The following is a 21,773-nucleotide window of genomic DNA, read 5'->3' as shown; positions in this document are numbered from 1 at the left end:
TGCCCTGCCGTTGCCCTGCCCGGAACGACGGACCCTGACTCGATCGGCAAATGGACCACCCTACCAACAATCGACAACAACCACCAACCAACCACCAATGAACCAACCACCAACCACCACGGCCCGACAGTACAAAGCCTCAATCATTGTACCCGATTGCCCCGGACCCGAACGGTAATGACCAACACCACTACTTAATGTCTTATTTTTCTTTGTCTCTAATTACAAGAATACCTAAGGCGGCGATATTTTACGTGGTCGCTGTGCTGTTTTTTTTCTTCTTTTATTATTACTTTTTTTTTTAAACCAAGAAAAAAAAAACGACAGCGACGGTTTCTCTCTCTCTCTCTCTCTCTCTCTCTCTCTCTGTATCTTTTATCTGTCTGTTTCTTTCTCTTTATATACTTTGTACTACAGTCTGTTTTGCTCTATATCTCTGTCTTTCACGTTCACTTTCTTCTTACCTTTCTCTGTCTATGTCTCGCCTTAATCGCCTGTGTCTGTACGTTCAGTCTCTCCCGCTAACCACTCTCAACCCTGAACGTGTCCTCGAGCGTAGTCTTTGGCGTGGTTGCGCGATGATTCACAACCGGAATGATCTTAACCCTTTCGCTAATTGATCAAGTCACGAACCGTGGGTAAAGGAACACGTCCTTCGGCAGTCGAATTTACTTGCGCTCGTTGCTAATTGTTCAAAGGAACGTGCTTATACATGCTTAATTAATAGTTTCATGCACTATTACGATTACTAAGCTCCTGTCGATGAAGTTCATCGTTGCTTATATGGGTACTTCTTTGGAAGATTAAGCGTACAAAGCATTGTTCGTTAACGTCTCACCCAGAGGAGACGGAAGAACGATTCAATTTCGCTACCTTCAATCAATAAGTGTGTCGCAACACCGTCCTGCGTGACACTTATCGAACATTCAGCGTATTCCTCCTGGAATCATACATAAATATGAAACCAGTTACTTACTTAGTTAGTAATTACTAATCGAGTAATCGTCAAAAATAAAATTGAAATAGATGCGTGTATACCTATGGAAGATAGCAAATCCTTCGCAAATAGTTTCCCAGCTCAGCAGTGTTGACCTCGGAGCCTCCTCTGTGCACGTACGTCCGCAGCGAAAGGGTTGGGCATAGAAACACTCGCTCCCATTGTTGGTGTCCGTGACTACACCTGCCATATGGTTGCACGTCCTCTCGCTGTTCTCCGAGGCTCTGTTCCCTCATGGCCACGAAGATCAAGACTGTCCTCTCGTTCCTGTGCCCTGAATCACGTGTTTCGCGTCTCCGTCTGCGCCTTCCATGAGATCGAGTGCTTTCACTGTTGCTGCAAAGTGGACAGATCAGGAGATCCACAGAGCTCTTCCTCGCGCTTGTTTCTTTGTCCGCGCTGGTAGCCTCTTCCACTGTCCTTTCAGGAATCCCCGCGAGGAGATTGCTCGCGGATTGAGCCAAGCAAGCGTTTCACAGCATCGAAGAAGAATGCTTGGTCCCAGGGGGTCTCCGTGAAGAGTGATTATGACTGACGGGACTCTGCTGGAGATTGGTCTTGGTTGAATTCGAACAGGAAGTCCTCGGTGAAGGGATCTCGACGAGTGGAAGAGTATAGCTGGATGCTTGGGAAGTGTATCTTTGAATGAATCAGTGGATGAATCCTCGTTAATGCTATTAGAGTGTCCTAGAAAATAACTGAGCGTTTCTGAACCTCAACTCTTTCTTTCACAGTGCGTCTCGGTATTACGCTTCAAACTCAGAAATCCTTCTTCTAATTTATCAGACAAATCGAATCAGCTTTTCCAGGGAATTCAGCTTCAACGACTTCTCTACTTTATTTTTTTTTTCCCCAAGAAAAAAGCCTGCTCGCGAGCTCATCCGATAGCGTCAGGCGAACCTAACGCCACTTCTTGGCTCTTGTTGAGTGCTACGCGAAGAACCGCTCCTCGAAACTTTTCTCAGTTGGCAAAACTAGCGGGGTCTTCTTGTCCAATTTCTAATTGCAGCTCGAAGGAGCTCCCGACACTTCTCGGACTTCCTGCGGCCAGAGACAAAGAAAGTCGACCGTGGTTTCTGTTACTTTTCAAACCTGGAGAAAACAGAGCAAGGAAAAATGCTTTCCTCGTTTAGGTGTGTCAAGACCATAGATATTCTCATAGATATGAAAGAAGTGAAACAAATGCTTGTTTTTCTGTTACATGGTTAATTATCTATGGGAAGAAATTTGTAGAATTTTCGGAAAATTTGTTAGGGTAGTTTATGCATATAAATTTCTTAGTTGGCTTTCTTGTAGAAAATGGAGGGATCTTTCGATGGGACCAAGGCTCTCTAGGACGTAATTATTCCTCAGGAGTCATCAGTATCTCCTCGAATAGTTCTCTTCATTCATCTAGGTGGTACGAGGACACGTTGATTCCCCTCCTCTTTTTCCCAAAAATCTTCTTCCTCAACTCTTCATCCCCTATTTCCTCTAAGAACCAGGAAAAGCAGGCTCCTAAACTTTGCCAACTCGCCGGATGTCAGAGATGGGCAAAACTCTACTCAAATAACACTCTGGTATGAATTCTTGAAATTTCGCTACATTGAAAATAAAGAAAAACACCATTTCTCCGTATCGCGGAGCATTAAATTCTTTAATTTTTATGCAACGAGTACAGTGAACGTTCGAAATATCTAACCAGCGTTTCCTATCTCTGGCACGGTGGTCTCCCGCTCAGTTTTCTATGTTTCTGTCGAGCAAACAATGTTTCTTTTTTCTGTCTCTCTGTCTCTGTTTTTACGTTTCACCTCGGATCGTCGCGCGCGCGGACGACACGCCCGACACCACACTCACTCGCAGAAAGTACCACACTCACGTTTTATGTCGGGGATATTGTACACCGTATGTGTCTCTCTTTCTCTCTATCTCTAATTTTGTTGTGGCTAACACACGGATGCTAATCCGTGGAACGAGGCGGTCTAAAGCCGATTCCACGCTTAACGTCGAATATTATCACGCTTACTTTCTAGGTACGCCCGACATGTCGAGGCATCGCCGACCGTCAGAGACCTGTCGACGTGATTAACGAACTGTCCGCAAGTCGAAAGTCATTAATGGCCTGTTTTGTGCACGCGTGTACGCGGTTTCCTTTGACCCCTTTCATTGCTGAAGACGCTGGAGAAGTTTGAGGGCCTGGGTGTGTGTGCGTGTGTTTGGCCCGTTGCTGAAAGCTCAGCTGTCCGCAGATGCCTCAGACGTGGACTGATACCGTTCGATTTGTCATTGATAATATTAGCTTGGACTCTCTCGAGGGAGGAAATTGATGGATTCCCTATAGCGGGGAGAAATTATTAGTTCTTTGATATATTTTCAAACTGTTCTATATTTTCAAAGTCTGAGTCCATGCTTTGACCACCGAGCAATCTATTTACAACAGCTACTAGTTACAATTTTTCATGTAAGGGTGAATAAATTCAAAAGCTTTTCATTAATTCATACCAGTGGTCTATTACCGAATTCCCTCAGAGGCTAATAATAATTTCAATCGTAAGGGGTTGAAACAATAGTGTCAATATGGGATCTGTTCATGACAATTAATTTCTTACAATTTATTACAGTAGATCATGTCTTTCACTCTATGTTCTATAGAGTGTTAATGGAATATATTCGTTTAATTCGAGTGGTTCCACACCTCTCAATTACCAGATACTCGTTCCTCCAGCAATGAAAGGGCGCAAGTGCACGCTACTCTCTGTTCGCGGTCTTCTATTCGTGGATGATGAACGTGGCGAACGTAGGAGATCGATTTCCCATCCTTTCGATACTGTGCACATGTCCACGCGTGTTCTCCGCACGCGGAAGCCTCACGAAATATCGAAAGAGTTAATTTAATGTCCGGGAGAACTCACGAGAATGGTGGAAATATGTTTGATCGAGACAACTAAGTTGCACACAAGTTTATATGATTTTTTTTTTTTTTATTACAGGAAAATCGAACACTTTTAAAGGAGTCGTTTACGATTCACTAAATGGCTTCGTTCCCAATAATATTCGTTCCGTAAGCGTGCCAGCAAATTCGTCGTCAGAGGCTTCATTTTCGCTGAAAACTCGAGCAATTAGGGTATCTCATGGGCAATTGGAGACCCTTATCCCATTCGGGAGCGCGTGACACACGCGCACTCGGACGCTAACAAGAAATTTATCTTCGTTCTGGGACGTCACGTGCCCTGGTCGTAAATTTTTTTATCGCCAACTATAAAAGTCCTCGGAGATGCCCTTAATGCGATTCCTATTCGCGGCCGAACGGACGTTTCGAGAATTTAATCGGGAAAGTTTTCGCTGTAACCTCCCTGTCGCGTACGTGACTTCTCCTTTAGTGTAACAGTCACCCTAATCTTAGTATAATCCAGTCTTCGTGAAGGTAAATGGTGGCTGTCGTTAAATTAGTTTTTGTAGGGTAATTCGGCAATTACCAACTCGGAAATTAACAACTTCGCCAACATTTGCGTATCAATGTCTTTATTTTGAACGATAAATGCTATGGAACTCGCTCTCGACTCAAACGAAACTAATTTCCACCAGTCTCCAAAGGTTTCCCGCTTCGAACAAAAATTAGATCCAAGATCTAATCAGACCCATCGTCTCTAACTGGCGACTGTCTACACCTGTTCACGTTCATTGCAGACTAAACAGGCCCAAGAGAAAGAAACGGGGTTTCTTATCACCCCAGCACCCGTCGATACTTCCTGTTAGGCCACCAACTGGAGATATATTCACCCAGATAGGACAGAAATTTAAAAAAAAAATATTTGTATCGCGATTCCTAAAAGCAGAACAGAGTCTTCTTTTGGAAGTGGAAATTATACAGTTTTATAAATCATCACAGAATTGAATAATAATCTTGTCATTGAAGTGTCTATAAATAAGTGTGAAATACTTGGAATGACGTTATCGGATAATCCGCTGTATTAAGCAAATTTTATTTAATAGAAGTTCTAAATCCGTCCGGAAAGATATCAGTCGTAACTGGGTTAATATAATTTTCCATTTCAAGTAACGATCGACGACACCAGAGACTCGAGAACGTCTGCTTGGGGCCTCTGATCCTTTCCAGGTCGAACATCCGCGCCCAAACTTTTTCCAAGAAGAAACTTCATTGTTTCCCCGCTGCTTTTCTCTCGAAGGTTCAGTATGAAGCCAAAATGTAGTCATTTATTTACATTATATTATTTTCATTATTTCGGGACAGTAAGTTTTATTTAAATTGAACTTACTTCGAACTCCCAGATTGTAGTTCTCTTCGATTTGTTCACACCTCGATAAACAATTTTTCTTTCTTCTCTCTTGCTTCCTTAATTTTACATAATTCCCTTATTTCATTTTTTTTATAGATTAATCTCTCCCACAGCTTTACTAAAGAGTCCCCAAAAAAATCTGAAGTCGATGCCATCTGAAAGTGACCTAAAATTTGACGTGTCCTACGAGACTACATTTTTACCTCAAACTGGAATCGCATACCAAACGAGTATCTGCGCAATTCTTCCTCCAGAGTCCATGAAAAACCTAAAATGACTAGGTCGACTTCGTTCCCGAGGCGATGACTTTCGACCGTCCGTCCAGCAAACACACACACTCACCCACGCACACATTATATACACAAACACACGACTATCCGTTTCGTTTTCAGCTTGTGTGACTGCTAAAAAAAACCTGGGCAAAATAACGAGGAGTAGTTGGGTGATGGCCGCTTTCACGGTTTACTAGTCGTCGACTAACAAACTGTTCCCTTCGCGGCGTGAATCATTGGACAGTCCCAATGATCGTTAGGAAGGTGTAACGCGTGATTAAACCCTCGGTTGGTAGAGGTTGGATGTTTTTCCAATAGCTGTTTGCAATCTGACGTCAACGAAACAGGTGGATACGTACGCATCGTCTAAACGGACACGTGACCGTCCTCGTGTTAACGCCAGATTAACTCGTTACGAAACCGTACACTGCGAAATCGATGCAAGAGATCGCCTGCAGACAATAAAATTCGACTTATTGTTCTTGGCAGTTCAGCTTAACGTTCGCCCAGAGCGCACGACAGACCGATGGAGCATGCTAGGTCTCTGGTAGACGACAGAGATGGGCAAATCTCTGAACGCGATAATAAATTGCTTGTTGAGCCGTTGTTTGTTCGAGAAGAATTAATAGACTACGGACTTTATAATGTATTTAAGGGAAAATATTTATAAAGTGTAAGACACATTTCATAGATTGGTGAATATTTTTAGGAAGGTTCATCCTTTCTCATCGACGTGGATCAGAAACCACCCCTAAGAAAATTCATAGCTTTCGTTTTTAAAGACCACTTGTGACCAACAATTCCTCTTATTTAAATTCGTATAACGTTACCATTCTATTTTGTGTAAGTGCATATATTCTTGCTACCTTTAGCATATGTTTATAAAGTCCACAGTCTAGTGATTACAATCTAAGCCTTCGGATTAAATAACGTGCCAAATTTTCTTTCGTCGTTACTCGAGTATTTTGCCCATCTCTGGTAGATGACCGTTGTCGTCGGTTGACTGCGAAGCTTTGGAAAAATACTCTTGGGCGATTTCGACGCTCGTCCTGCCAGTCGAGGGTTCACATTAACAATAACCACGCGATGGACTTTTTTTTAAGTGTCCCCAAAACCGCGATTCGGCGATTTTCACGTTCGTTTCGCTGGTTCGGCGTGTGAATCGATTTCCAAGCGGTCGATTCTGGTGAGGAGAATCGATAAGAATGCGTTGGAGAGGGATGGCGATGGAAGAGATCACGTGGCGGAAATTAACAGTGCTCGATTGGAACGTTGCGTGTTTGGAGGATTCCTTCTTCAATCAGGGTGGCTAACGAGTTCCTCGGACGATTTTTCGCGGTTTGAAACTTGCAACGACCTGCTTTTTTCACGTCGTTACGCCTTCGCATCAGCGATAGTTTGCTTGATAGTTTGCTACTTTTTCTAACACGAATTAAATGAGAATAAGTTGCTACGTTTCCACGCTAATTTTTATATTCCAACCTCCGAATCGAAAGTATCCAAAGTGGCTGTATATTACAGTATATCATAGCCGTGAATTGACTTCTAGTAGCTTGAAAATTACCCGCTCAATACACCGACGACATCCTGAAGTTGATTAATCGTCGGTGAATTTATTGGCTACCCTGCTAATGCCGACTTCTCCAAGCAAACGATGGTGAAGGGGGTCGGCCCCGTGATCGATACGCAGTTTCCGGTTTCCTTCGAGCACTCTCGTGATCAGTAGTAACAGAGATCACCGTGATGTGTCGAATTGAAATTCCAAGTTGCTACGAGTAATCCTCCCCCCCGCCCCATGATCCTCTCGCTTATTCTCTCCTTCGAGGGAAACAAATAATTACCGGGAAAACAAAGCCTGATAAGAACGAGTTCCAGGCAGCCTCTCGTCTCTCCTCGAATATCGTTCGAGTTCCAACGTTCGATCGAGTGGCTCGCTCTACGAAAGCTGCGGGGAAAGCCTATTCTTTGCTCGAATCGCGAAATTGGGGTTTCGTATGAAATCCTCGCGATTTACCGTAATTTGTTTAATTTAAGAAAAAGCTTTCTATCATTTTAAATAGGGGAATATATTGGAACTTAATCAGGTGGTCTTGCAATTTCTTGTCAGAGCCGTTGGAAATTTGAAAAGTAATATTACGAATTTATTAACGTCTTACGAAGAATTGAACGGGCAACCGAAAGTAACGAGCAACGAACTGTGTGTAGGACGTAACGTTACGTCAGCAGCAACAAGCTGCGAGTGAAAAGACGAAACTAGACGTTTCCCCGCAGTTACGGCGCAGGCCAGCGAGAAGAACGAGCAGAAAATAAAGAAAGAACAGACGGAGAGTCGCCTTCTAGTTGATTTGTGTCCCAAGAACTGAAAACTTCCCTGTTTATCTTCGAACGGACCCAGGGAAGTTTCCCGGTGGCTCACGGGGGTGATATTTTCTGCCGTGGCTCTGTCCACATTTCATTCGGGGAAGAACACTTCTCGTGGAGAGTTAGAGCCGGAGATGGGCATAATTTTTATCCACGTAAAGAATTTCTAATGCGGGATAGAAGATAAATCTTTTCACCCGTAACTCGTTGAACTTTAATCGTGAGATTGTAGATTACTGGACGCTGACGAAAAATTATCCGACCCGTTAAGCTTTGGGAAAATTGCGAGGTACTGTTGCGCGTTAATTTCGATTGTCATTTCTTGTACGAATAAAGTTTTGCTCATCTCGGACTGGAGGCGAGACGCTGCTGATCATTTGTAAATGAAACTGGCGCGAGTAGCGAGGTCGAAATGACGAAATTCCTGGAAAGAGCGAAAGATGAAGGGAAATTAATCACGAAATTGTGGCCTAGTTGCGATACTTTAATAAGTTTGAGGTTGAAAAGAATTTCTGTAAACAGTACAGTTTGTTCGAAACTTGGCGCAGAAGCTAGTTTTATCGTTCTCTCTTCTCTTTTGTTAAAATTGATAATTTATAATCTGGTACTTTAGGAATAGCTTCTCAGAAGTATGGACGATCTCCGGTTTTAATCAAACTTTGCACGCAGATGAGGGATTAAAAGGCATCGAATCTGTATTTTTTTCTTATTCAAAGAGTAAAAGCCCTCAAATTTGTGAATTGAATATCTAGTAAGTTAATTAAAAAATTAAATCAATCTCAATTTGAAATAGTTCACAGACATTAATCGAAGAATAAAGAATAAAGTAAATTGAACGGCAAACCTAAGTGACTCTAAATATCGTCTGGGATCTCAAGTTGAGCAAATTGAGTGGAAAAACTCTTTCGATCGAGGTTCCTTCGTCCTTAACTCGCGTCAGGTTATGCTACAGTCAGGCAAACGCAATTTCCGCCTGTTGGTGGTTAATTTTCCACGAAGGAGAGGGCTCCGTGGAGCAATTTTGCGAGAGAAAAATGAAGGGCAACCTGTAGCACGTAATCGCACAGCCATCGAGAACCTGAGTAATTGTTGGAGTCTTTCTGATTCTAGGGTGCTTACCATCAGCTCGGATCTGACCACCGTTCTTCAGGTGTTGAACGAGGTCGTACCTAATCTCGAGGAGGTGAGTGTTGCTACCAGAAGAGGATCACACGGGAAAAAAAGTGATTCGATCGTGGGACTTTTCACATGTTTCTTACTTCGTTGCCTTGATTCCGTACTTAGACTCCTGTATGAACATTCGGTCAATTTCCTTGCGATTTTAAAACTTTGAGTGCTCAGATGTAACATAGGTTCAACTACGTTTTCTTTCTGTTTTACGTAGAGCAATGTTTGAGTGTTTTCGAGAGACGAGTATTTAAATAGTGAAAGGTCCATGATTCGTGCAACTTCGTTGCAATCTAGAAACCGTTTCCCTCGTGGTCTTCTGGGTTCAGAGGACAACATACTTAGATAAATTTTAGAACTCTGTCCATATATAATAACAGATGCCACTGAAACCGAATCTGGTGCAGTAACATGCAACGATACTATCTGATTTTCAAAAATATAGAGTAGATTCTACCGAACAAAATTAAATCCACTTACACACTTCCATACATCTATTTTCGTACGGTAGACAAAAATTTCATAAAATTGCATAGCTATTTACCAATAACAAAAATAGTTCCCAAAGCTACTTTATTTTCCAATCACCCTTAAATCGATCGATGACAAAAATACGCGTGAAACGGTTGGATCGACGTTTTTCCCCCCTCCTGTTATTTTTGCGTGCTCGATACACCCCTCTTTTGCGAAACACCCTGCTATCGGTGCAAGCTGTGGTATAACGAACGAGGGACGCCAGAATAGCGAATGGGAATTTAAGAGGATCAGTTAGACGTCCGACGACGAGTCTGTTCCATGCTGAACGTTCGAAATGATTTCAGAATGGATCTCGACACGGCAGCGATGAGATCGACGTGCGCATGCTGGTGCACCAGAGCCAAGCTGGATGCATCATCGGCAAAGGAGGCCTAAAGATCAAGGAGCTCCGTGAGGTGAGTCATTTACTCGCAGCATGCCACTAAAGCTAAGTCACGAGACAACATTACTTGCGCGATTGTCCCGTATTGCGCGTGCCAAGGCCTCTCGCGATCATTGAGATTCAGCCCACGAAAATTTTGTTCTCGAGTATTACGAGAGCTCTCGATCAGGTTTTCCTTCTACTGGAACATTTTTCATTGTTTCACGTTTTTCTTTATTTTTGGCCTCCTTGAACTCTCTGCTACAATTGTTCGCTTTTATCATAATTACAAAAGTAGTTGATTAGATTCGATGATCCAATATTTTTTAACAACAGAAATCTTCGTACGAGTTTTCAATTTGAGATTGGAACAATTGTTCGACCTTTTCCCTCCACAGTTGGTGTTAAAAAAAAAATCATTCCCTTTAAATGGTAGATCAGAGAAGCCTTGGCAGGCTATTTAGATTAGAATCTAAATCGTCGCCATTAAATCGTTATTCTTACAACCGATTCCTCCCTGTTCCGGCTGAGCACGAACGACTCATCGCAGAAACGCGGTTAATAAATCTGGAATTCAACGTTCGCGAGGACAATGAAGAAATTATTCCATTCCTCCTGTCGTTTTCTCTCTTGACTCACGTAGCCGCGCCTTCTGCGGAGGGAAAACAATGAAACGCTGTTGCAGCTCGATAAAAAGTGTCGGACGAAATCAGCTAGCATCGTAGAACGTTTATTATATCGATATAAAGTTCTGGCTCGTTTTTCGAATCGCCTGGAAAAAGATTAATTAACACGTTATTCCAAATTCCATTCCTGATTATGACAAAATTATGATAATCTTTTTATTTGACACGCTATATATTTACAACATCGATATTTCAAAACATATTTCGTAATATTCATCGTAACGATACAAATTTGCGATGTCCAGCTTCAAAATTTTATTATTTTCGTCAGTACTCGGTATTAGAAACGTAAAATGTCTGCCGGTCGCGAATGTGTTAAGAAGCTTAATGTCATTCACCGATGCTCACCGATGCTTTTGATGAATAGACACCTATCTTGCTACCCCGAAGAGCTTGGAAGCCACTGATTTAAACGACAAAACGATTCCAGGTTTGCAAAGTGTCTCGTAATGCCTCGCAATGGATTCACCGCCCCCCCCCCCAACCGAAAAACGTCGACGAGCCCAGCAACTGAAACTGACAATTAAGTCGTTTTTAATTAGCGATCTCTCGTCGCGGTCATATTTCACGTAACAACGGGGCCAGGCCATGCTGGAATATGCAACGTGGCCAAGTGGCTCGTTACGTTTTCGCGTACAGAAGAGGCAAAACCGAACGATGCAGACCTTTTGTCGTGGGCTCGAGTATCTCGCAGCACGCCACTCGACCACCACCGACTTTCCTTCCCAGCTTTGTCGGCTTTTCGTTCTCCTATTTCTCCTTCATCCTCCAACTGTCGATCTTGACACAATCCTGGGTCTTTTGAGTCAGTATCTTCGGCTGACTAGGGAAGTTGAACTCCTATTATTGATTTCGATACTTTAGAGGAAATTTGATTTGGTTAGATAGTATTAGATTGATAGGATAAATTGTGGACGTATGTCTGTTACATTCGCAGACTGAAACTCGTAAAAATTTCTACCGAGTTAAAATTTTGTCGCGAGACTGTAGAAGATTAGATAGTCTTACATTTCTCATTGTATTTCATTTTTTAATCTATTTAACACTAAACCTACCACCACCGGTCAAATTACCGTTTTGATAGCTTAGTATACACTTCTTGTATGCAATGTATGAATTATATTTAAGTCCTATAAATATTCGTACCCTCGGTGTTTATCAAAGAAGTCTGTCTAAATCAAATACATTTTTCGTTATAGATACACACACACATGTAAAATTTATTTATGCACATATTTATTTTAGAAAATTTATTTGGGGTGTCAAACCTATCATTTAATTTAATAAAATTTCTTCGATAGACATAAAGGATACGAACATGTATGGGAATGAATGTATGTAGAGAATAGTCTTTCATCTTGACCATTGAGGAATTATTCGACCCGAATTAGCATCGATTCGTTGTATGTAGAACACGTATACAATGTCCAAGAGTGGAAAAACTCGCCTGGTGGAGATAATGAAAGCAGCCGTTGCAAACGATGCCAGCCACAACCCCTTTTCCGTCTTGGGTAGCCCAAGGAGGGATGAAGACGCGGCACCGCCACTCGGCGACGTCGCCGAGTCGTTTTATTTCGACCCCCGGTTGGATGGGGCGACTCTATTGATTCCAGAACAGACCTGCTTTTTTTTCTCCGCGTTACCCCAGGATCTCAGCCTTTCCTTCCGGCTCCTCGGTCAGTTCAGAGACGTTCCTGTAATTAGTGCCAACTTCCTGACGAAATCTAAGACTCCAGCAATTAAAATTGATTCGATGACGTGCCCATTGAACGCGATACCTATCGAATCCCCAGGGTACAGAAGATTATTGTTCGGAGGAATTTTCTGCACGGGCGTTGATACTTCCACAGGGTAACAATGGAGATCATTCGACACTGTTTCCATCGAATAATCGAATGATACAAGTTTCTGAAGTCGTCCAATCATCGCAGACTCGACCCTTATCCTCTCTCAAATTCTAGGAATCTACAAAGGGGTTGGAAAGCGTATCGAAGCAATCGAAAGTGCAAGATTTCTCGTCTCGCGACGGTTTCGCCAAAAATTCAGCAAATTCCGTGGCAAACAAAGGAGACTCGAACAACATCGTTCGGTTGAGATGGAGTGACGTGTCAGACCTGTGAACTTAATTCCAACTTTAATGGTCTCGCGTTTCCCCGTTCCGTTCTCCACGTTTTCTGGCGCGTCTGTGCATTTCCCCTCCGTTTGTGCTCGTCACTGTCGTCGATCGCAGCTCCTCTCTTTCTCGCTGTCAATAATAACCAGCGCTATTTCAACGCTCCCGAACACCCTTAACGCATGCAATATTTCAAGTATTTCGAGTCGAGAGACGCGACTTATTTATTGTGATACCTTCTGGGATTTCTCCTTGGTTGGAAGCAATAAAGCTCGTCGCAGTCTCGTTCTCTCGATTCCTTGGTACGGAACACGATAAGAATTGGTTGTTTCCTGCTCGAGGGAGGTCGTCCTTGGAGTCCATCAGGATACGATTACGCGGTTTAATCGATGGCAGGGTCACTGGCGATCGCATTTCTTGATAAAACTGTTGCAGTCTCGTTTCACTTGGACAAGGGTGTTTTATTAGGTATAACATCTTTAAAATTATATAGGATCTCTGTTTCTATATTTAGACATTCCTTTGTGAAGTGAAATCATCTTTAGAATTTCATAGGAGTATTCTATCTTGGTGTTAAATAAATATACATGGTCAGATATCAAAGGTTTGCAGTGACAGGATAATTAATCATTAACGTAACGTGCTCGCCAGATTTCGTAACAGCTCGATCGATTCTCGATGGACTGCAACCAGAGGCGATCGAAAGACGCTGTGACCCAGAAAAAGATCCTTGCGGAAAACGCGATTGGTTTTCCATGGCGAGGAGAGCGATACCTGGGAAATGCGAGTAAACGTGATATTCGAGGCCGATTTGCAACACGAATTTAGAACGTAACCATTATAAATAGAGGCCGTGAAAGGTGGATACTGTGTGAATAACAGAATTTGTATGAAAAGTCGCATGGAAACGCGCGATTATGACTGGGAGACCTTCGCACGACTTATTATTAATTCTTTTACTGGAATCATTTTTATACTTCAACATATCAAGCTTACCCGTGTAGAAATAAGCCAACAGGTCCTCGACGCCTGTTTTCTTTTCTTTTTTTTTTTTTATTATTGTTTGTCGTATGTAGCAAATTGTCGCCAACAACACGGTCGCGAATTTTCGTCGAATCCTCTCGTCGATCCTTACTTAAGCGGATTTCGTGGACACAACTCACCTAGCTGCTTTTGCGGCTATTAGTATGGACTATTGATTAACCTGGTCGATCAATAGGGGCTGCTTGCGGTTGCTAGCAAAATTAGTACGATGGAAGAGCCGGCGTAACTTCACGACAAGTTTCATAGTATACTATTGCTGTTTTAGGTTTGTTTAGAGTTGGCGTTCATTTTTCTTCCCATGTAAAATTTCATCGTGTCCAATTCTTCTCGAATCGAAAGTTCGGAATTACCTTTTCCTAGACGCCATAGTTCCTGGCCAGAGAACCGGTGCTCGTACTCATCGAAACGAGCGGAACCCGGTCGATTCAGAGGCACGCAGCCAATCATTAAGCGTGCATGCACCCGAGGGACAGGCTGGCCGCGTGTTTCATCAGGAAAGTGCGTTTTCACACGCACGAGTGCGTGCATCGCGCACGCGGTCGCGTTCGAACGAGCACAGCCTGAAAATTCGTTTTTTTCTCGATCAAATTCTCAAGCAATCCCGTGCTAGAGAGACCTATCTTCCTTCCAATTTTAAGGGAAATTTAATTTTCCTTTACCGGCCACGAAAAAGTGACGATTTTGTTGGAACGGTCGTTGTGCGATATAGAACTATATAAAAATGTACGAGTACAGAGGTATTATTAAGCGCAGAGGTTACTTGTATGTTTTAGTGTTTTATAAGGGAAACTTTGGGGAAAACAACCCTCTTTTCTCGAGAAGCCAGAGGAAAACTTCATTGGGGTGATTTAATATCACATTACAATATTTGAATTTCGAAGGTTCGTTCTTGTGCAAGCGTTGAAGTCTCCACCCACAGGATCCCTTCCCATAGGAACCCATAGGAATCTTCCATGTACATTGACCTTTTCATTGCTTAACTAACCCGTGGGAGGACAAGCTTTTGCCCTGAATTAATTACACAAATGTTTTTCCAATATTCAAACTGGTAGAAGGGTTTACCATGGTAACATCATTATTTTGCTCACTTTCAAAAGTCTGAAAGCATAATGAATGGTAAAAATGTTCATATCTAAAGGAACCAAATGGAATATTTTCACTTGATAAGCAAGCCCACGGTTGAACATTCCACACGGAGCGGCAAAAACCGTGACATTCCGCGTTTTCTTTTCCCGGGATTCCGTCAGCGTCGACGAAGTTCCACGAGCCAATAAATAATCGCGACTCCGTGGAGGGGAGTGGGCCATGCATCGTGGGCACGGGGGCGGGAAAAAAGCTCTTCCACGGTAGCTCGAAATTAATTCCAGGAAAGTACGCCAGATAATTATGCACACGCGATGCCTTTATTATCCGGCGCCAGCGTTTTGTCTGCGCCCGATGCAGACGCGACGAGAACCGCGAAAAAAGCGCCTCTGAGGCACGAAACGACACAGCCCCTCGATTCTATCGCTAATTTCTCTTTAACCCTCGACGCTGAAACGAGTAGTCGGTTCGAGAGCCGTGGAAACGCCGCTCAAAGGCGACTGCGTTCCTCTTTTACCCATGTGTCGATGACACTCTCGATAAACTTCGTTTTCCTGGCGATGCACTGCGAAAGAAAGATCATTCCTACGCCTTGGGGGATAATACACACCTAATTCGAGCCACAGAAACTGTTGGCACAGTCAGGTTCTTTGTGTGGTATCGGTTGGTATGATTTGAGGAGCCTCAAATGGAATTGAAAGGTATTTACAGGGATTCTCAATAAAAATGGAGATTAGTTATGGAACCCTTGGCCCCTTTTTTTTTTAAATAGAGTAATTTGAAGAACGTTAGTTAGTATACCCATCGAAAAATAAATTATGAAATTAATTCACCACTGAAAAGGTCGAATAAGAGTTACCACGTGGAAGTTAGAAGCCATGTAAACGTCCTTACACTCGGAGACCTTGTAAAGTTCTGTTCATCGACAACGTTCTTCCTCGTTTTACCGTCCGTCGAGGAGACCGAAGAGAATTTACGGAAACCCACCCTCGACCGTAGCGCCAGTTCTCGTTATCATGTGGATAGTCGATCCTCCTCTTCCTGGAGAGGTATGGCAGCGAAGACCACCAGAGGCCGCGTAACAGGCGGTCGTCCTTCTTAACAGAAGGGCTCCTTCTCGTGCTCTCGGGCAACATGTGTTGCTATGGGCAGTTCTCGAAGGTCCACGCGGCACGCAATTCGAACAGGTGCTGGCGAACCAGGTAACGGACGGTTTCAAACAGCTGCCACGCCAGGTGCAGCTGTCTCTCCGGACGTCGTGACACGCGGCAACAGGAGCTTTTCACGTGCCCGCACCTTCTCCTCACGATTTCCCCTCGGTGGCTTTCTGCCCTGGGAAGCCTGTGACTTATCTATCAGCCGCTTCATATATTTTTCTTGTAAATTAATATTATTTAATAAACGTTGATTACTCGTTTGGCGTGGAGACGAATTTTATTTTGACTGGAATCAGGCTGCTATAAAGGCTGCATTCGGATGTTAAATTTGGTTCTTAGGTTTAAATTCGAGTAATATTTCAATTCAAGATTTTCTTTTTTTAGTAGAGTTGCGTGTGTTGAGAGAATAAGAGGAAGAGGAGAATAAAGCACGTGCCCTAAAATAGGAGAAGCGAGGTTTCTATGGACTCTGGTTCAAAGGTATGCCTTTTGGGGGTCCCATGTCCCCCTACATCCTGTTCGGAAGTTATCAATCATTTTCCGTTAAAATTTTGTCAACGTGAATGTATGTATACGACTAATTACATAAAAAGGAGCACGTAGCAATGGCTATACGGCTGACAGTTTTGCATCTCTTTATGAAATTGAAAAAGTGCAATGAACCTTTTACATTTGAAAATTAATTACGAAGGGATAGATGGAAATTTAAACGAATTTACAGATTTGTATCATGTCTAAGTAATGAGAAATTGGCGGTAAGATACAAAAATAGTTAATTCGTGTACGAAACTGGTTAGATAACTCTAGGATAGAAGTTTCTCGGAAACTTGGAGCCCAGTCGGAAACAAGTCTCCCTCAGTTCCCTCGCCGCAGGCCAGAAACTTTCCCTTTTCCCAGAGTGCCAAGGGAGGGGGCTAGGGTTCGGACAGGGCGATGCAAAGCTGCACGTTAAGACTCGAATAATGAAAACCAGCGGCTGGTAAATCCCTTCGTGGATGAATGAAGGTGGGTGGAGCTTGAACAGCGACCGAAACGGAATCAGGGGCGCATGACAGTCCTTCGAACCCTCTGCCTTTTCAGTTCTCGGTTGGTCGTCAGCGCGAGCGGGTCTTTGACTCGTCTTCCCCGTTTCTCCCTTCCCACGATCCTTTGCCACGGTCCTGTCGATCCTGAATCTTCGTGAACCGCGATTCTACTCAGTGGTTTCTTGCGGCGATGGTGACACCAGCTGGATTTTGGTTTTTCGTGCGATTTTCGTCCACCATGGGTATGTGCTTTTAATTATTGTCTTTGGAAAGTGAACAGTTCTCGAATGTTAATGAACAGCGAAGGGATAACGGATTATATTTTATTTTAATTTATTATGCGGACGTTTCAAATTCTTTCGACTGTGCTTCTTTATTTTTTCATTCGTTTTTCTTTTTCTTTTTCTTTTTCTTTCTTTTTATTTCGACGATGGATCGATTCATGACGATAGATCGAGTGAATTTGTATAAATCAGTTCAGGAAACGTTGGTGATTTTTATTTTTTTATAAAAGACACTTGCTCTATAGTTTTCATTATTTTATCGAATCTTTAAAATTTTTGTAATCTATTAGAAGCTAAGATTTCCACGATCGAAACGCGAAGAAACCACGTGCTTTCTGCAGCTCGTGCAACGATTCCATTTTGGCCTGATTTTTTTCTCACCTGTTTTATTTTTGTTTCTGGATTGCTTTCGAAGTTGCGGGGTAGGAAGTTTGCGAAAAAGGGTGTGGGAAGAGTTCTTAAGTGACTTTTTCCTTATCCGTTTATGTTTTCCTTCTTATCGTTCGAAGCGACTTTGGGGTCGGTAAAAGTTTCGCGAAACAGGTTGTAATTGGGGAAGCCATTCTTTCTGTTTCCCTGTCGTGGTTTCTTGCTTCTTTTACCTCGAATGTCCTTAGCTTTTCGTACTCTCGTTCTTTTTTTAGCTCCATACGATTTTGTCTATCGCGCAATTAAAAATTCCAATGAATTAAATCTATTTCGTTCATTGGCACGAATTGTTCGTTCCTTTTTCCCTCGTCTCGAGTTACGACTAATTCGTCCTCAAAATTGACGCGATTATGGTCGAATATCTTGCGTAATGCCTCTCATTGCGTCCAACGAGACAAATCAGGGGCACGTAGGTGGTTGTTCGTGGGCAAACGAACGAGAATAGATGTCGAAGAAGTGACCAACTGCGGATTCCTGCTAGTTCCACTCGAGATGTGGAAAGAACTAGCGAGAACGCTCCTTTAATGACGATTCATTACAGCGGGGTCCTTATCGACTTCCTTTTTCGTATAAAAACGTTTTTTCAATGCATTTGATTTTCCGTGGAACTCAAGCAAGTCTGTGTTTAAAAGGTAGAATTTATGGTGGAACTTTCAAAATTTTACGAAGAGAGAATAGAAAGTCTAACACTTGCTATTTCGATCAAAATTGTTAACGAAATCATTACACAGTAGTCAGCACGTGGTTTAGATCTCTCACGGTCCTATTATACACGGTTGTCGAGCAAACTCGGATAGTTCCAGCCCTCCTCGACTCCAAATTGCCCTAAAATTACACGATTCATCGAAGCATGTTTCAATTACTCCAAACAGTTTCTTTGTCCCACCTGGAGTCACCGCGCGTCGCGGTCATGAAATACCGCAAAGTAATAGCTCGCTGCCATAATCTCGAGACGTATCTCGGCTCTGATCGCCTCGTGGCCGCCATTTCCCTCTCGTAATTACCTAATACGTGTTCGCGACGTAAAAATGCCCTCGCGAGACCCCGAATCTCACCCCCCTTAACCCTCCGTCGTCGTCTTTCCTCTTCTCGGGGGTGGCGTGTGGACGAACGAGATCTCGCGTGTCATTTCGCCATAATTCTTGACGGTAATTTATGTTTTTCGCAGAAAAGCTGCTGGAACCGTGGCTGGGCGAGTATAAAAAGAGGATGGTGGAGGTTAGCAAGAGCGAAAGGGGTTGGAGAGACGCGAAAAAGAGACCACTTTGTCGGGGACAATATCGTATGTCTTAGCTACTTCGTAAAATAAACAGCGACCCTCTTTCTCATGCAACCAACCCCCAACTCTGACGGGCTACATTTTCATGCGTTCCAATCCACCCTCGCCCTCTCTGGCTCACGAAAGGTAAACTCTCGGGTTGCTCGCGTTTCCTGGCGTGTTCTTCCGCGTCTTCTTTGCATTCTTCGTCCTCCACCCCCGTTTCCTTCGTCTCCCAAATTCCACACCTTTGTTACCCTGTTTGATACAGTCTGGGTGGTATTCTTATCTGGTTAGGGAATGAATGAAAAATGGACACGGTTTGATACGTTATTTGGTCGATAAACAGAATAATCTGAAATTGCATCTAACTGGTGGTCACAATTGTGTTCATTTATGTTTGATATTTTTCACTGTTTGTATTTGTTCCTGAGATGTTTAGCGGGTATTCACTAAGGGACTAAATAAATTACTTCTGAAGATGTGACGTCAAAGAACATAAATCTGCGCAGGATTCATGAATTTTACGGAATTGCAAAAATAAGTACTAGTTTGAATTCAACAAAAATTATATTCAGTGTTTGTATAAATTTTCACGAGTTGTTTGGCAGTCGACGTGTTAAACATCAGCGTGAGACCATGATACGTTTTTAATCCCAGTTTATGTTGTCCCACGCAGTAAACAGATTTCTAAAGAACACAAGAGTCTGGCTACTTCGCGCTACGACACTCATCCTAGGGTTTCTACCCTTCTTTCTGCACCTATCGGCTATTCCACAGTACTTGCCCCCTCCAACTCCTCGTCTTTCAGTATCCAGCCCCGCTTTAATTTCATTTCCTTCTCGTTCTCTACGAATCTTCCTTTCTCTGTTTACCGTTTTCTACTTTTCAGTTCTTCCCGACCGCGCCGCCTCCGACGCTTCTCCCCATTCAATCTTCCCTCTTCTACGTTCGCGCTTCGAGAAGGGAGAGATTCTCGCGAGAAACCATCCCCAACCCTCGCTGGCACGCGCGCATTCTTACGCAACCAACGAGGCGCACCGATGTGCTCAAAGACTGTTTATTAAAAAGCTTTTAGCGATATTAGACTGTCCACGAGGAAGTTTCCTTCCGTCCCGAAGACGCTGAAGAATCTCCCACGGCTCCCGTCGTCTTGGTCAGAGGTTGTTCCTTGAAAAATGACGCGCGAAACTCGAGGTGACTGAACCTCTCGGGTGATTTAAATCGGGGGACTGCTGGAGAGGGATGGAAGAGAGTTTGTTTTAATTAAGTAGTGATTCGTTTAGTAGTAACGAGGGTGTAGTTTTTGTTGAGTTGAGGGGGTGTTCTTTTAATGGAGAATATTCCGTTGGAATATATTTCTGTAGGTCAATTTTTTTAAATGCTGAAATTATAGGAAAAAATTTAACAAATATTTATGATTGAATTTTAGTTTACAAGATCGAAGCCTGTCCTGAATTTGGGAGTCTCAGAAAACTCTGTGATTCAATTCAAACATCGACAAAGAGTTTCACCCTCAGTTTCAGTACATATCGAATCGAGAGAAACTGTACGAAATCGTTGACAACTCTTTCTCGTACACCTGTTACCCCACACACTCTCGCGTGTCACCCTTTGAGTTTATTTCTCGTCATCGTGCGAGGTAAACGTCGCCTCGTTACGACGTTTTCTTCTCCATTAACGCGCTCCATCGGGAAACGATTGGAAAAATGCTCGCGCTCCAACGTCTGAGAAATAGAAACCAGGTGACTGGTGGAGGGTCGAAAATCGAGTCCGGCAAGAAGTAACGAAACTCGAGGACTCGTTGTATTCGGTTCTCCTCGGCTTCTTACGCGTTTCTCCAGCTTTTTTGCTCGATCTCGCGAGCGGGATGGTGGGTGGTGGAGAGGGTGGGGGGTGGGATGACAAGGATACTTGGTTACTCTCCTATCCTCCTACCCCCCGTCATCCCTCGTTTGTCGGGAAACACTCGTGTCGTCGGGTCGTCGGAGCCTCTCGTTGCGTCCCATTGAAATCGGAGTCGTCGACTGGCGACGGTCGCCGCTAAAAGGAATTTCAAATTAATTTAAACGAACGCGAACAGTCTCCGCTAATAAGTCAGCCCGCAAGATTAAAGATAAATTACCTGTTTGAATATTCCCCTTGCGGGGTCTTCATCGACTGACGGAAATTACATGACTGACCTCAGCGTGACGCTCATTTTTTGACCTTTGTACATTGCGATACACTTGGATTTCAAGATTAAACCTTGATGCAGAGTTATTTCTTAAAATAATAAATTTTACCCCATAGCGGAACAAAAGGCAGTTGGCAGAGTTCACGCAAAACATTCATTATTTTTTAATTCAATTGCATTTATTAATGTTAGTATAACGTAAAGCATTCGAAGAATATTGAACTCTGCTTTGTGTCGAAATTGAATATCAGAAGAGCTTCTAATGCGAGGAATAGTGTGTTTGTTAGGAGTGAAAGGTTCGAAGCGTGGCTCATGCGAGACAAAGACCATATCCAGCTCGCTTTCGCCCAATTATCGTGGCCCACGTTGCGTGAACAAGAGTGCACACGCAGTGTTTTTCCGACACCTGTGGCGACGAATGCCGGCGTTGCAACAATAATGGTACTAATTAACTGGTTCTCCGCGGCTCTATTAACCAATCCACATGGCTCTGTCCTCTTCTTGGAGATCACTGGTTCTTAACCTTTAACTATTTCAGAACTAAAA

At 43.1% G+C, this 21,773-nt stretch overlaps 1 protein-coding gene and 2 long non-coding RNA genes across 9 annotated transcripts in view; 1 reads left to right on the top strand and 2 right to left on the bottom strand.

Annotated features, from left to right (window-relative positions):
* LOC128886107 (heterogeneous nuclear ribonucleoprotein K) overlaps positions 1–21,773 on the top strand; it is a 111,298-nt gene that overhangs the window by 71,222 nt on the left and 18,303 nt on the right. For all 7 annotated transcript variants that reach the window (XM_054140688.1, XM_054140694.1, XM_054140690.1 and 4 more), the window contains 3 exons: positions 131–174; positions 9,018–9,090; positions 9,896–10,006. In XM_054140688.1, the coding sequence (XP_053996663.1) occupies positions 131–174; positions 9,018–9,090; positions 9,896–10,006 (228 nt within the window). The remainder of the gene's footprint in view (positions 1–130; positions 175–9,017; positions 9,091–9,895; positions 10,007–21,773) is intronic.
* On the bottom strand, positions 189–8,684 carry LOC128886113 (uncharacterized). The gene is made up of 3 exons (XR_008459739.1): positions 5,498–8,684; positions 1,039–5,429; positions 189–940 (listed from the first exon to the last, which is right to left on the bottom strand). It is a non-coding gene; the product is annotated as an uncharacterized LOC128886113 (long non-coding RNA).
* LOC128886114 (uncharacterized) lies at positions 10,088–11,605 on the bottom strand. The gene is made up of 3 exons (XR_008459740.1): positions 11,324–11,605; positions 11,007–11,174; positions 10,088–10,744 (listed from the first exon to the last, which is right to left on the bottom strand). It is a non-coding gene; the product is annotated as an uncharacterized LOC128886114 (long non-coding RNA).

This window comes from Hylaeus anthracinus, unplaced genomic scaffold, assembly GCF_026225885.1.
Source record: "Hylaeus anthracinus isolate JK02 unplaced genomic scaffold, UHH_iyHylAnth1.0_haploid 11982, whole genome shotgun sequence".
Lineage (NCBI taxonomy): Eukaryota > Metazoa > Arthropoda > Insecta > Hymenoptera > Colletidae > Hylaeus > Hylaeus anthracinus.
Note: the sequence above shows the minus strand (reverse complement) of the source record. Positions and strands in the feature narration are given on the sequence as shown.